Source organism: Scyliorhinus canicula, chromosome 4 (assembly GCF_902713615.1).
Source record: "Scyliorhinus canicula chromosome 4, sScyCan1.1, whole genome shotgun sequence".
Classification (NCBI taxonomy): domain Eukaryota; kingdom Metazoa; phylum Chordata; class Chondrichthyes; order Carcharhiniformes; family Scyliorhinidae; genus Scyliorhinus; species Scyliorhinus canicula.
Window position 1 is genome coordinate 91,350,289 of NC_052149.1, and position 16,476 is coordinate 91,366,764.

The 16,476-nt window shown below is 47.8% G+C and overlaps 1 protein-coding gene across 3 annotated transcripts in view; it reads left to right on the forward strand.

Annotated features, from left to right (window-relative positions):
* The window catches only part of gpsm2 (G protein signaling modulator 2), a 106,848-nt gene that overhangs the window by 29,111 nt on the left and 61,261 nt on the right, over window positions 1-16,476 (forward strand). For all 3 annotated transcript variants that reach the window (XM_038794800.1, XM_038794799.1, XM_038794801.1), the window contains exon 3: window positions 11,775-11,996. In XM_038794800.1, coding sequence (XP_038650728.1) covers window positions 11,775-11,996 — 222 coding nt within the window. The remainder of the gene's footprint in view (window positions 1-11,774; window positions 11,997-16,476) is intronic.

Below are 16,476 nucleotides of genomic sequence, written 5' to 3' on the forward strand. Positions count from 1 at the left end.
AATCCTGAGATCACTACCTTAGAGGTCCGGTGCTAGGATTAAGGATGTCTCTGAGCGGTTACAGGACATTCTGGAGGGGTGAGTGAACAGCTCATGGTACATCGGTACTAACGACATAGGTTTAAAAAAAGAAAAAAGGGGTGAGGTCCTAAAAGCAGAATATAGGGAGTTTGGAAGAAAGTTGAGAAGGGAGGTAACATACCATCCTGGCGTCTCATTTGCAGCCACAGAAGTTGGACTCTTTTGTGGCCCGTACAAAATTTTCCTTTTCAAATACTTAGCCATTATCTTTTTTAAGTGCCATTATGGCACCTGTATCCACAGCTGTTTCTGATATGATATCCCATGTCATAACAACCTTCTGCAAAAATAATGGGCCGTAACTTCTGGGCTCCCCAGCGTCAGATTTGGGGGGGGGGGGTACCCTAAAGATGTGTTGCGGAATCCAGATGTTCCCAGGTATGCATTTGCACGACAATTGTCCAGAAAAAATAATTTCCCCAGGACAATTGTGCTACGATGTGAACCATCCGACAAAGTGAGTTTAAATCACTGGATGGTTCGGTCGGGGATATGCTAATAGTTACTCAGAAAAATGTGGAAGAAATAAAACCTGTTCTGTGTAACTACTGTAATACCCAGGGCAATCCCTGCACTGGGCTCTTTGCCCCCATCTCCCTCCCCAGATCTAACTCTCTTCCAGGCTATATCCCCTCTCACCTGACCCCTCCAACTCGGCTGGACCCCCTCCTTCACTCGCGTTCTCCCCACCACCTACACACATGCATGTGCACGCTTCTCCCTGGTCTGCAAAAGTTCAACTACAGCATAGACACATAGCGTCACCCTGGCGTATCAATTTCACAAGACTTTTGAAACATAGCCAATTTACGGCAGCTAGTGCAATTTTTTTTTAAAAGAGGGGCGTGGCCTCTGCTGGAGCTGGACTACACTGGGGCCTGCGGGAATTCTTCCCCCAAGCGCCCTCGGCGGTCTCAGCGCACCTGTCTAGGGCAGATAAGTGCTTTTTAATACCAGCGGGCCAATCAGTTTCCGACACTAGTCGGAGGTTATGGCCCAACACTTCTTTAATTTCTCCCTTTGTTGTTTTAATTATTTTAAAAAAACATTGAGTTACTGATTTATTAATCCTTTTCCTGTTGCAACATCAAATTTCATTATACTTTTGGGCATATGTGAACTATCTTGTTTTACAAAAAGGACCACAGTTTCAGCACTCTGTCCTTCAACTGAAGTGTCTCATTTCTTTCTAAAGACCCAGAATTGAACATATCGGCCCAGGTCATCTAGTCAGTAGCAATACTGGATGTTTTGAACAGATCGACAAACTGCCCCAAGTATCCAGGAAGCCTTCCTCTGACCCTCGGATGGCGTACTTAATCTTCTCCAGGTGTGGAAATTCCGAAAGGTCAGCGAGCCAGTCTGCAGCTGTGCGTGGGTGCTGTTGATCGCCAGCCGAGCAGGATTCTCCGGCGTGCGATTAGGGAAGTGAAAGCAAGGGCATTGGCCCCCTTCCCCATGTGTATCTCTGGCTATTCCAATACCCTGAAGATTGCCACTATTGGGCATGGCTTCACCCTCACCCCCACAACCTTGGACATTGCCTCAGAAAAAGGCTTTCTGCTTTTAGGCTTTTAACACTTATATGTGACCAAATACAAGTTTTGCTTGTATTCGGAGCCATTCATTTTCTAAATGTTTCGGAGCATTTGAGTTTTGTTACAAAAAGGGATAATATGCAGTCTGCAAAAGAAACCCTGTGAGCAAGAATTAAATTTCAGAAATGTAAAGGGAAAAATTTAAATAAATCAACGAAGAACAAGCATAAGCATTATGGAGAGTTGATCTTTGGTGTCTTTCAAATACTAGATTTTATTGGCTTAAATACATGGTCGTCCAATTCCAGTTGATGAAATAGATTAAATTGAAATGTAATGCCATTAAATACTGCTTTTAAAATATTTGTTGAATTTGTAAAAATTGGGTGACTGACCTAACTGTTGCTAAGGTATTAGTTATTTTCTTTCTACAATAGATTATTCTGATAAGATGTAGCACTAAATCTAGCCCATTCCATTTTTATGGCAAATTCATGGGAATGCATAAAACTGTGCCTACTGGAACTAGAGGGCATGGTTTAAAATAAGAGGTCTCCTATTGAAGACTGAGATGAGAAAGACATTTTTTTCCCTGAGGCTCATGAAAGGGAAATGTGTCTGAATGTGGTGCAATTGTTTAGGTTGCTGTGTCTGTTGTGCTTGAAATGCTAGATGTGTATATAAATTGAAATGTAGATGTAAAGCTTGCAGCAGTGTATGAGGGTGAATTGTAAGTATGAGTTACAATTAGTAGAGATTGCTGGTAGGTGAGCGAAAGGAATGATACATTAAGCATTTTATCAAGCTGGTGGTGCAGTTGGGCCAAAGCACGTGAAGTTGAATTAATTGATTTTGACTACTCATGCACAGTTATTGAACTTCTTTGGGGCTTGAATGCTGGCATTGACTGCTATGGCCATCTGCTCCCACTACCTTTAAGTTTTTTTGAACACTTCTTTTCCCCCATCAGTGCTCTCCTCTCTTGAGCAAGATGTCCAGTGCAACATAAATTAAATGAGGACCACACCATGGCCCACCACTTCAGGGCCATGATTGTCGAGAACACAAGTGAATTGCGCGGTCATTACGACCCACAAGTTCTAGCACCTGCTTCAGACATGCAGACATCCTGCAGATTAGCAGGTGCTACAAGTTGATTTGCAGTCTGCATTGGGAGCAATGATCCGTGGTTAAAAATACATTGTGAATCCCATGCTCATTTTTGGGAACTATTGAATTCAACCCCCCCAAATATTCTGAAGTATGCACTAGAACTTGTGGGACAAAGTCCCATGGCCAGGTTTCACGACTGCGTGAACAGGGCCAGGGTACGACAGATTCTGGCCCCCACAGGGGGCCAGCACGGCGCTGGAGCGGTTCACGCCGCTCCAGCCTCCTTACCGCCGCGCCAACCCACGCATGCACAGTTGGGCCGGGCTAACCTGCGCATGTATGGGGGACTTCTTTTGCACGCTGGCCCCAACCAATATGGGGTCAGTGTTCAGGGGCCAGCCGGGCCAGGAAGTAGGCCGAGGTGGAGGGGGGGCATGGAGAGAGGAGAGGAGAGAGGAGAGGAGAGGAGAGGCCGGGCCCGCCGATTGGTGGGCCCCGATTGCAGGCCAGACCCCAGACCATTCCTGCAGAGTTCCCACCGGCAGAGACCAGGGGTGAACGGCACCGACGGGACTCTGTTGTGTCGGCGCGGCTGCTTGGCCCATCCGGGCGTGGGAATCGGCGACTCTGTTGATTCCAGCGGCCCGCAGTCGATGCCGCGCCAAACGCGCCGCCGTAAATGGCGCCAATTCTCCGCACCTCGGAGAATCGCGCGCTGGCGTCAGGACGTCGTTGCGCGGTTGCGGCGATTTTCCGGTGTATGGCTTGGAGATTCGTCCCCCAATATCTTCCACCCCTGGTGTAATTTAAAAAATTTATTTTTTGAAGGCATTTAAAAAAAAATAAAATCACAAAAATTCAAAAGCCAACTGCAGCAACGTTTTACAAACAACCCCCCCTCCTTGTGTCACGCCCACCCTCCAACCGCATTCATCCTCCTGGCACCCCAGAGCCTGCCTCCTTTTTTCAGCCTATTTCCTCCCCACAAAAAAAATAAACAAATAAACTCCCACCCCCCACTGAGGACTCCGTACTCCTTAAAGAAGCCATTGAACAGCTTCCACCTCAAGATGAATCCGTCCGCTACCCCACGAATGGCGAACTTAACTTTTTCCAGATGTAGAAATTCTGCCAGATCACTTACCCATTCCCCACCTTTGGCGGCTCAGAATCCTGCCAACCCAACAGCATCCATCTCCAGACTATCAGGGAGGTAAAGGCCAAGATGTCGGCCTCTCTCCCTACCTGAACTGCTGGATCTTCTGAGGCTCCAAATATTGCCACCTCTGGTCTCGTAACTACCTCAACTCCAAAATCTAAGATATTATATCTGAAAATCCCTTCCAGAATTCTCTCAACCTCCACCGTGCTCAGAACATGAGCACATGATTCGCTGGCATTCATGCACATCATCCACACATATTCTCCACCCCGAGAAGAACCGATTCATCCTGTGGGCTCTATGCACCACCTTAAATTGGATGAAGCTTAACCTCATGAATGTCGAGAAAGCATTCGCCCTCCACAAGGCCCTCCTCCACACACCGGCCCCCAACGCTGCCCCCAACTCCTCCTCCCACTTGCGCTGAACCTCCTCCACGGGAATCCTTTCCGTCCTCATCAGCTCCCCACACATATCAGCCACTCTACCCTCCTCAATGTAGTCCTCGGACAATAACATATCCTGCAGCACTGGGGGTGGCAGCAAAGGAAAGGGCGACGCCTCCTTCCTAACAAAAGTCCCTAAACTGCACATACCTGAACTATTCCCGTTTGATATATCTCCTTGCGTTCCTCCAGGCCCGCAAACTTTTCTCCCACAAACAAATCCCTGAAGCACACTATCCCCATCTGCCACTAGCCCCAAAACCTTAAATCCAACCCCACCAGCGCAAATGCGATTGTCGCAAATCGGCGGCCACAGTGACATACCTAACAATCCAAAGTGCTGCCTACACTAGTTCCAAACTCTCAGTGCCGATACATCCACCAGCTCGTGGAGTACTGAACTGGCGAGAGCTGAAGGTCCGCCAACAACAATGCCCTCAAGTTGGTTCCCCTATATGAGGCCATGTCCACTGACTATTGTGATGTTTGCTGCCCAGTAGTAATTCAGAAAGTTCAGCAAAGCCACCCCCCCCCACCCCCCCCCCCCCCCCCCCCCCCCCCCCCCCCCACCACCACCACCTGCGATCCCTTTCCAGAAACATCCTACTCACCCGTGAGTCCTTCCCCATCCACACGAACCTCAAAATCAGCCCATTCACCTTTCTAAAGAAAGACTTGGGAACAAAAATGGGGAGGTTCTGAAATGCGAACAGAAACTTCGGTAGCGCCGTCATTTTCACTCTCTGCACACGTCCCGCCAAAGACAATAACAGCACATCCCACTCAGCCTTCATTCCCTCTTCCCTGAGGTGGAAGATAGATGTGAACAGTGCCAAGGAGGCCCGGCCAACCACGCCCACATTTCTGGCCTTGCCCCAGACTTGCTGAGTACTGGACAGCCTTCTCCGAGGGAATGTCCAAAGTGGTGGGGATGAGGATCGAGCCGTGCCCAGAAGTGGCAGTCTTCAGGGTATCAGACCAGCCAGACCTCTTCAGGGGGAGGAGGGCCAAGAGTCAGAATGTAGTGCAATAAGTCCAGAATTTCACAAATTATAATTATGGTGGAATGAGGCCATTGCATATTTTCAGTACCACACAATACTTCATACATTATTAGTAGGCCAAACACTTTTGCACAGATGATCTGATGATATGCAACATCATATGTTAAGAATCATGGCCTTCACTGGATGCGGAGAAGGCATTCGATAGGGTGGAGTGGGAATACCTGTGGGAGACGCTGGAACGGTTTGGGTTTGGGGAGGGATTTATCAAGTGGGTGAAGCTGCTGTATTCGGCCCCGATGGCGAGTGTGGTTACAAACGGGAGGAGGTCAGAGTATTTTGGGCTCCATCGAGGTACCAGGCAGGGATGCCCCCTATCCCCCTTACTATTTGCATTAGCGATCGAACCGTTGGCGATGGCACTGAGGGGTTCAGGGGGGTGGAGAGGACTGACAAGGGGAGGGGAGGAACATCGGGTATCACTCTATGCGGATGATTTGTTGTTGTATGTGGCAGACCCGGACGGGGGAATGCCGGAGGTAATGGAAATACTAGCGGAGTTTGGGGACTTTTCGGGATATAAATTAAATGTGGGTAAAAGTGAGGTCTTTGTGATACACCCGGGAGATCAGGGGGAGGGAATTGGGCGGCTCCCCTTTAAGAGAGCAGTAAAGAGCTTCAGGTACTTAGGGGTGCAGGTGGCAAGGAACTGGGGGACCCTCCACAAGCTGAACTTTTCAAGGCTGGTGGAGCAGATGGAGGAGGAGTTCAAGAGGTGGGACATGGTACCGCTGTCGCTAGCAGGGAGGGTGCAGTCAGTCAAAATGACGGTCCTCCCGAGGTTCTTGTTTCTGTTCCAGTGCTTGCCCATCTTTCTCCCCAGGGCCTTCTTCAAGAAGGTAACTAGCAGCATTATGGGCTATGTGTGGGCACATGGCACCCCTAGAGTGAGAAGGATTTTCTTGGAACGGAGTAGGGACAGTGGAGGATTAGCGCTACCCAATCTTTCCGGGTACTACTGGGCGGCGAACGCATCGATGGTGCGCAAGTGGGTGATGGAGGGGGAGGGGGCAGCTTGGAAACGTATGGAGAGGGCGTCCTGCGGCAATACAAGCCTGGGGGCGCTAGTAACGGCACCATGGCCGCTCCCCCCCACAAGGTATACCACGAGTCCGGTAGTGGCGGCCACCCTTAAAATCTGGGGGCAGTGGAGGCGACACAGGGGGGAAGTGGGGGGTCTGATGGCGGCGCCACTGAGAGGGAACCACAGATTTGTCCCGGGGAACACTGGCGGGGGATTCCAGAGCTGGCACAGGGCGGGCATCAGGCAACTGAGGGACATGTTCATAGAGGGGAGGTTTGCGAGCCTGGGAGAGCTGGAGGAGAAATTTGAGCTCCCCCCGGGGAACACGTTTAGATACCTGCAGGTGAAGGCATTTGCCAGACGACAGGTGGAAGGATTTCCCTTGCTTCCCGATAGAGGGGTGAGTGATAGGGTGCTGTCAGGGGTCTGGGTCGGAGAAGGGAAGGTCTCGGACATCTACAAAATAATGCAGGAGGTGGAAGAGGTATCGATAGAGGAGCTGAAAGACAAGTGGGAAGCGGAGCTGGGAGAGCAGATAGAAGATGGGACATGGGCGGATGCCTTAGAGAGGGTCAATTCGTCGTCGTCGTGCGCAAGGTTGGGCCTCATCCAATTTAAGGTGCTGCATAGAGCCCATATGACGGGGACTAGGATGAGTCGGTTCTTCGGGGGTGAGGACAGGTGTGTTAGGTGTTCGGGAAGCCCTGCGAACCATGTGCATATGTTCTGGATGTGCCCGGCACTGGAAGAGTTCTGGGAGGGGGTGGCGGGGACGGTATCGAGAGTGGTGGGAACCAGGGTCAAACCAGGGTGGGGGCTAGCGATTTTTGGGGTTGGAGTGGAGCCAGGAGTACAAGAGGCAGGGGAGGCCGGAATATTGGCCTTTGCGTCCTTGGTAGCTCGGAGAAGGATCTTGATTCAGTGGAGGGACACAAGGCCACCAAGTGTTAACACCTGGTTAAACGACATGGCAAGCTTCATCCAATTGGAAAGAATCAAATTCGCCCTGAGAGGGTCGGTACGGGGGTTCTTCCGGCGGTGGCAGCCCTTCCTTGACTTTCTGGATCAGAGATAGGAACTGGAGGCCGAAACAGCAGCAACCCGGGGAGAAAGGGGGGGGGGGGGGGGAAGGGAGGGGGGGGGGGATAGCAACGAAGGGAGCACGTCAGCGGGGGGTCGCGGGCAATGACTGCCCGAGGCCATCGGCAGAAAGGGAAAAACGGTTTGGTTGCTAGACTGGTAGCGCGGGGAGGGGAGGGGGGGGGGGGGGGGGTGCGCGCGGGGGAGGGCGTGGGGAGGATTTTCCAGGGGGGATTTGTTGTGTTATAATTTAAAATGTAGTAGGGGTAAATGTTTGTATCGAAAAATTTCAATAAAAATTATTTAAAAAAAAAAAAAAAAAAAAAAGAATCATGGCCTTGAAATTGTATTTTAATTCTGATGTGGAGAAGTTCATTGTTACAAAATTACACTTTGCTCTCTCATCCTAGCTTCACTATTTGTGATAACTTTTTAAAATGTGTTTTAGATAGATAGATAGAGAAATACAGCACAGAACAGGCCCTTCGGCCCACGATGTTGCGCCGAACTTTTGTCCTAGGTTAATCATAGAATTTTGGACAATTTTTCATGGCCAATCCACCCAACCTGCACATCTTTGGACTGTGGGAGGAAACCGGAGTACCCGGAGGAAACCCACGCAGTCACGGGGAGGATGTGCAGACTCCACACAGACAGTGACCCAAGTCGAAATCGAACTTGGGACCCTGGAGCTGTGAAGCAATTGTGCTATCCACAATGCTACCGTGCTGCCCTTAAGAAGTTAACCTACACTCCATTATTCTACCCTAATCCAAGTATCTATCCAAGTACCTATCCAATAGCCGCTTGAAGGTCCCTAACTTTTCCGACTCAACTACTACCACAGGCAGTGCATTCCATGCCCCCACTACTCTCTGGGTAAAGAACCTACCTCTGACATCCCCTCTATATCTTCCACCATTTATCTTAAATTTATGTCCCCTTGTAATGGTGTGTTCCACCTGGGGAAAAAGTCTCTGACTGTCTACTCTATCTATTCCCCTGATCATCTTATAAACCTCTATCAAGTCGCCCCTCATCCTTCTCCGTTCTAATGAGAAAAGGCCTAGCACCCTCAACCTTTCCTCGTATGACCTACTCTCCATTCCAGGCAACATCCTGGTAAATCTCCTTTGCACCTTTTCCAAAGCTTCCACATCCTTCCTAAAATGAGGTGACCAGAACTGCACACAGTACTCCAAATGTGGCCTGACCAAGGTTTTGTACAGCTGCATCATCACCTCACGGCTCTTAAATTCAATCCCTCTGCTAATGAACGCTAGCACACCATAGGCCTTCTTCACAGCTCTATCCACTTGAGTGGCAACTTTTAAAGAACTATGAACATAGACCCCAAGATCTCTCTGCTCCTCCACATTGCCAAGAACCCTACCATTAACCCTGTATTCCGCATTCAGATTTGTCCTTCCAAAATGGACAACCTCACACTTGTCAGGGTTAAACTCCATCTGCCACTTCTCAGCCCAGCTCTGCATCCTATCTATGTCTCTTTGCAGCCGACAACAGCTCTCCTCACTATCCACAACTCCACCAATCTTCGTATCATCTGCAAATTTACTGACCCACCCTTCAACTCCCTCATCCAAGTCGTTAATGAAAATCACAAACAGCAGAGGACCCAGAACTGATCCCTGCGGTACGCCACTGATAACTGGGCTCCAGGTTGAATATTTGCCATCCACCACCACTCTCTGTCTTCTATCGGTTAGCCAGTTTGTTATCCAACTGGCCAAATTTCCCACTATCCCATGCCTCCTTACTTTCTGCATAAGCCTACCATGGGGGAACCTTATCAAATGCCTTACTAAAATCCATGTACACTACATCCACTGCTTTACCTTCATCCACATGCTTTGTCACCTCCTCAAAGAATTCAATAAGACTTGTAAGGCAAGACCTACCCCTCACAAATCCGTGCTGACTATCCCTAATCAAGCAATGCCTTTCCAGATGCTCAGAAATCCTATCCCTCAGTATCCTTTCCATTACTTTGCCTACCACCGAAGTAAGACTAACTGGCCTGTAATTCCCAGGGTTATCCCTATTCCCTTTTTTGAACAGGGGCACGACATTCGCCACTCTCCAATCCTCTGGTACCACCCCTGTTGACAGCGAGGACGAAAAGATCATTGCCAACGGCTCTGCAATTTCAATTCTTGATTCCCATAGAATCCTTGGATATATCCCGTCAGGCCCGGGGGACTTGTCTATCCTCAAGTTTTTCAAAACGCGCAACACATCTTCCTTCCTGACAAGTATCTCCTCAAGCTTATCAGTCTGCTTCACGCTGTCCTCTCCAACAATATGGCCCCTCTCGTTTGTAAATACTGAAGAAAAATACTTGTTCAAGACCTCTCCTACCTCTTCAGACTCAATACACAATCTCCCGCTACTGTCCTTAATCGGACCTACCCTCGCTCTAGTCATTCTCATATTTCTCACATATGTGTAAAAGGCCTTGGGGTTTTCCTTGATCCTACCCGCCAAAGATTTTTCATGCCTTCTCTTAGCTCTCCTAATCCCTTTCTTCAGTTCCCTCCTGGCTATCTTGTATCCCTCCAGCGCCCTGTCTGAACCTTGTTTCTTCAGCCTTACATAAGTCTCCTTCTTCCTCTTAACAAGACATTCAACCTCTCTTGTCAACCATCACTCGACCATCTCTTCCCTGCCTGACAGGGACATACATATCAAAGACACGCAGTACCTGTTCCTTGAACAAGTTCCACATTTCACTTGTGTCCTTCCCTGACAGCCTATGTTCCCAACTTCTGCACTTCAATTCTTGTCTGACAGCATTGCATTTACCCTTCCCCCAATTATAAACCTTGCCCTGTTGCTCGCACCTATCCCTCTCCATTACTAAAGTGAAAGTCACAGAATTGTGGTCACTACCTCCAAAATGCTCCCCCACTAACAAATCTATCACCTGCCCTGGTTCATTACCAAGTACTAAATCCAATATGGCCTCCCCTCTGGTCGGACAATCTACATACTGTGTTAGAAAAGCTTCCTGGACACACTGCACAAACACTACCCCATCCAAACTATTTGATCTAAAGAGTTTCCACTCAATGTTTGGGAAGTTGAAGTCGCCCATGACTACTACCCTGTGACTTCTGCACCTTTCCAAAATCTGTTTCCCAATCTGTTCCTCCACATCTCTGCTGCTATTGGGGGGCCTATAGAAAACTCCCAACAAGGTGACTGCTCCTTTCCTATTTCTAACTTCAACCCATATTACCTCAGTAGGCAGATCCCCCTCGAACTGCCTTTCTTCAGCGGTTATACTATCTCTAATTAACAATGCCACCCCCCCCACCTCTTTTACCATCCTCCCTAATCTTGTTGAAACATCTATAACCAGGGACCTCCAACAACCATTTCTGCCCCTCTTCTATCCAAGTTTCCGTGATGGCCACCACATCGTAGTCCCAAGTACAGATCCATGCCTTAAGTTCACCCACCTTATTCCTGATGCTTCTTGCATTAAAGTATACACACTTCAACCCATCTCCTTGCCTGCAAGTACTCTCCTTTGTCATTGTTACCTTCCCCACTGCATCACTACGTGCTTTGGCGTCCTGACTATCGTCTACCTTAGTTGCTGGACTACACATCCGGTTCCCATTCCCCTGCCAAATTAGTTTAAACCCTCCCGAAGAGTACTAAAAAACCTCCCCCCCCCCCCCCCCCCCCAGGATATTGGTGCCCCTCTGGTTCAGATGTAACCCGTCCTGCTTGTACAGGTCCCATCTTCCCCAGAATGCGCTCCAATTATCCAAATACCTGAAGCCCTCCCTCCTACACCTCTGGCCTCTGACTGGGCCAGCATTTGTTGCCCATCCCTAATTGCCCTTAACCCGAGTGGCTTGCTAGGCCATTCAGTGGAGGCAGTTAACAGTCAACCGTTTTGCTGTGTGGGTCTGAAGTCACACGTGGGCCAGACCGGGTAAGGAGGGCAGATTTCCTTCTCTGACGGGCATTATTTAACCAGATGGGGTTTTACGATAAACGGCAATGTTATGATTTTTGTTTTTTAAATTCAAATTTTGCCATCTGCCATGGCGGGATCCAAACCCGTGATTGCAGACCATTACCCTGGGTCTCTGGATGACTAGTCCAGTGACAATACCACTATGCCACCACCTCACCAAATGTAATGCATCTGATTTCATGAAACATTTTTGCAACCTCTTAAGTAGTCTGCAGTTACAGAATTGATTACTTTTATTGGTGATTTTGCAGAATGGAAGCTTCCTGCTTGGAACTGGCCCTAGAAGGTGAACGACTCTGTAAAACAGGAGACTGTCGAGCTGGAGTGTCATTTTTTGAAGCTGCAGTTCAGGTTGGAACAGAGGACCTGAAAACCCTCAGTGCCATCTACAGTCAGCTTGGAAATGCCTATTTTTATTTGCATGATTATTCCAAAGCACTTGAGTACCACCATCATGACTTGACTCTTGCAAGGTAAGCATGTTTTTTTTTTTGAGAAATACTTTATTGGAGGCATTTTCAAGTATATTGCTGCAAATTGGCGCTCAAAGGGACATGCCTTTTTTTCTAAAATGCTGCTGGCACTGGTTCAGCACCCTCAACACTGAGCAGGTGCTGGAATGTGGCGACTAGGGGCTTTTCACAGTAACTTCATTTGAAGCCTACTTGTGACAATAAGTGATTTTAATTTCATTCCATTTCAGGTTCTGAAACACAAACAAAAACTTTGGTAACACTGATGATGTGGAGATGCCGGTGTTGGACTGGGGTGAGCACAGTAAAAAGTCTTAACACCAGGTTAAAGTCCAACAGGTTTGTTTCAAACACTAGCTTTCGGAGCACTGCTCATTCACCTGAGGAAGGAGCAGTGCTCCGAAAGCTAGTGTATGAAACGAACCTGTTGGACTTTAACCTGGTGTTGCAAGACTTCTTACTTTGGTAACACCGTCATCATTACTGTCTGGACCTGACCAGCCAATGACGATGGAAGCACATCCCACCTCTTAAAGTCCGCCTTCATTCCCTCCACCAACAGCACCAAATTCAGCTTATGCAGCTGGACCCAACTCTGTGTATCCTAAGATAAGAAATTCGCCCCTACCATCCGAAGCTACAGCCTTCCCAAACTGCTCCCCTGTCCCCTGGCATTAATTGGTAATATGACGTTTATACCCCGAAAAGAGACCAAACTCCCCCATGATCCTGTTGAAGCTCCTGACGTGATGCAAAATATATAGGACGAGATCATCTGTGTACAAAGAATCTCTGTGCTCCATACCCCTCCCTGGCCGACCACTCCCCCCGCAAACCCCTCTGTGATTCCTACCTGCCTCACTACCTACAGGTTGTGCACCCTCAGTTGGCAGTATCAGCTGACCTGGTCCATGGGATGGAGGATGATGACAACCCACACAGCGATGAGCTCTGGTGCTTTGCATTGTTTGTCAACACCTGACTCCTGCCCATGGTATCATGTTCCACTTTCCACATGGGTAATCCCTGCGTGCGAGTTAGCCATTCCAAATATGGTCCCACCGAACCCTTGGGGTGACAGAGGTGGAGAAGGCGAGGGGGGGGGGGCTGTTTGTATTAAGGGGGACTTTCCTTTTTGTCATTTGTTTATATAAACATGCGGGCTGATGTTTGGGGGTTGGTGGGAGGATGGGATTATTGTTATTGTTATGGGGATTGACATATTTGTTGTTGATTATTGTTGGTGGGTGTAAATTGGGGAGAAAATGTGAAAAAGGAGAATAAAAATATATTTTTTTAAAGTATTAGCAAACATACACAGTGTGATCTTCCCATAGCCCTTTAGCAAATCAGTGATGCCTTCAGTGGAATCACTTTAATTTCAAATAAACTACTTAAGCCATTTACTTTCAAAGAACTTAAAATAACTTTTATCTGGTCAAAATGCATAAATGCAAAAAGAACGCAGAGTAGAAGCAAGTTGGAATATTATCCACTTTTATTTATTCATTTAATGAATGCAAATCTCTAAAGTCAATCAATACCTTCATCATTTTCTCCATAGTCTTGAGAGGGGACAGTCTTTGATAATGTGCAGCATTGTGCGCAAGGGGTTTGTCCTGAGACCCTGGTGCTGGAGGTTGCCTGCATGGGGACCTTGGAATTGCATGAACCTGTTTAGCAAGGACCACTCTCACTGTGGTCGTAAAAGCAATAAGTGAACAATTCGGATATTACCCTTCATCAGGACCATATATATTATGGGCGGAACTTTCCCAAAATTTGTCAGAGTGTCGAGCTCGGACTGAAAACAAGCCTATTTCTCAAATCCAGCCGAGTTTTCACGCCAGATTTTCTGGCACTTAAGGTTACAGAAAAGTTAAGAGACATGGTTTACGCCATCATTCTGGTGACATGGGGCCTGATAGAGCTAACAAGGCCAGCTCCACGGAGAGAGGTCAAGGCACCGTCTTTAAAGGGCCACAGTCTGCATTGCCAGGGGGCAATGCCCAGCGTGTCCCTCAACGCCTGGGTTTACAGGCACCTCTGGATCCCTGGCTTGTCATCACAACTGGTGTTTACTTTTGAAAATCAGTAGTGAATCAGGAGCACGCTCTCAATGGGCATGAAGGATAGATGTCAAACTGACATCTATCCCGAGAGGTGCCTCCACTGTGGCCTGGCCCGCGGTCAGGGCCCACCGATCCGCGGGCGGGCCTGTGCCGTGGGGGCACTCTATTACTCTGCATCGGCCGTTGTGGTCCTCTGCGATGGCCGATGCTGAGACAAACCCTCCCGCGCATGAGTGGGGATGACGCCAGCACGCACCGGCGCTCCCACATATGTGCCGACACACGCCGGCCAGCGGAGGCCCTTCGGTGCCGGTTGGCGTGGCGCCAGGCCCCTATCCCGCCGGCCTGCGGGGCGCAAACCACTCCGGGTGGGCCTAGCCCCTTGGAGGTGCGGAGGATTCCGCACCTTTGGGGCGGCCTGACGGCGGAGTGGTTCACACCACTCCGTCCCGCCGGGTACGGGAGAATCCCGCCCTTAGTCTCTGAAACAGAGAAAATCAAGGAAAAGAAAGCTTTCTCTTTACGTCCCAATGGAGAACAATCATCCAATGCTTGACGAGACGAACCAGGAATATTTAACTCTTGGAACTCATCTGAACCCTTGCTGTTAGTTTTCCAGTCGAACCCAGTGGGTATTACAAGCTGGTCTATGTGCAAGAGTTGAATTTTGTGTAATAGGAGTCTGCAGGAGGAGACGGAAAGGACCATTCCAAGGTAGTTGGTTAGGTGGGGAGACTGGTAGGGCAAAATAGATTGTGGTTGTGTGGGTGGGGAAGGAAAGCAAAGTCTATGGCTGAGGTGTTCCAAGATTTCCTTGTGGGGCTGGGGGAGTGCTGTATCTCCTTTTGGCCCCTATGGAAAGAGCAATTAAAATAACTTGCCATTCTTGATCTGTTAGTCTTGGATCTAGGTTGGCCTGGCAGAGTAACCACAATATTTTTCCTGCACAGACCTGGTTAAAATTTTATATAAAGCTTGGTGATATTATTCGGACGTGATCTGCATGTTTAAAGTGGCGCTGAGCCTTCCAGTGGGTGTCCTGTCCTGCTTAAACAGATGGTTAAATATATGTCTCTGAGGGACACATTGAATTCGAAGGAGAGAAGTCAGTATCCCAATTTTTTTTTTTTTGCAGCTCCCACCTGATTTTTGCCAAGCTTTACGGAAGCTATGCCTTGTAGCTAAGATTGTAGTGGAGAAGTTGACGCAGTTCTTCACACACTATAGCCTACCCTATAGATGTATAATCTGACCATGGTTCTAACTTTATGTCCAAAAATTTTCAGGACGTAATTTGTAGTTTAGGAATCAAGCAACTGCAGTCGACCATCTATCACCCACAAACTTGGGGAGCTTTGGAGAGATATCCTCAGACTCTCAAAACCATGATTAGGTCCAAAAGATTGGGAGCAGAGATTGGATTTTGTATTTGGAACCAGAGATTGTCTGAACAAATCTCATGGGTATAGCCGATTTGAATTTGTCTATGGCGATAGAGTACAGGGTCTGTTAAACCTGATGAAAGCAAAGTTTATAAAACAAAAAGACAAATCTCCAATGTTGGATTATGTGTCCAAATTTAAAGATTTCAGGAGAAAGAAAGAAAATGACAAACATGCAGGTCCAGAAGATTCCAAGCTGGAAATGAGGTAATGGTATTGTTGCCTTTGTAGGACAAACCACTGAAAGCAAAATTCAACAGCCCCTATAAGGTTGTTAGGAGGATGAGTAAGGTGACGTAACCGAATAGATACTTGAGACTGTAGGAAGAAGGACCAATTATGCCATATAAATATGTTGAAGAAATATCATTGTAAGGAAGAAGATGGGAAGGAACTAGTGTGTCACGTGGTAGAAGTAGGGAAAGAGATCGACAGTTCACAAAAGCAACCCTCCTGCGGTACAACTAGCAAATATGGTAATACTAGAACAGTTAGATACTGAGTTTGCCTACTTAGAAGAAGAGCAACGCAACAAAAAGATCACATAAGGATACTACAAAAGTATAAGATTTGTAGGGACACACTGGGGCACACTACTGTTGTATTTTATATTTTCCCCGCTTCTTGACTGTGATAGAGAAATACAAACATAATTCATTAGGTAAGCAAAACTGAACTTTATTTCCGAATTAGAACTGACTGCTAGCAGTAAATGGCTGAGACTTTTGAAGTCGGAAGGCAGTCAAATACAAACTGCTGAGTCCGTCCCAAGTCTGCGATATTACAGGAAAAGAAGGCAATTCTTATACATTATAGGATCAAGATAACATGAATACAACTTGGTCAGGAATTTGATCGAAAGTAAAACATAAGTAATAATCGTTACAATGGCGTCACCTTGCTGACCTTTAGGGGACTTGAGTTTCATATCATTATCTTGTCTTTGTTTTAAGAAAGGGAAGAATT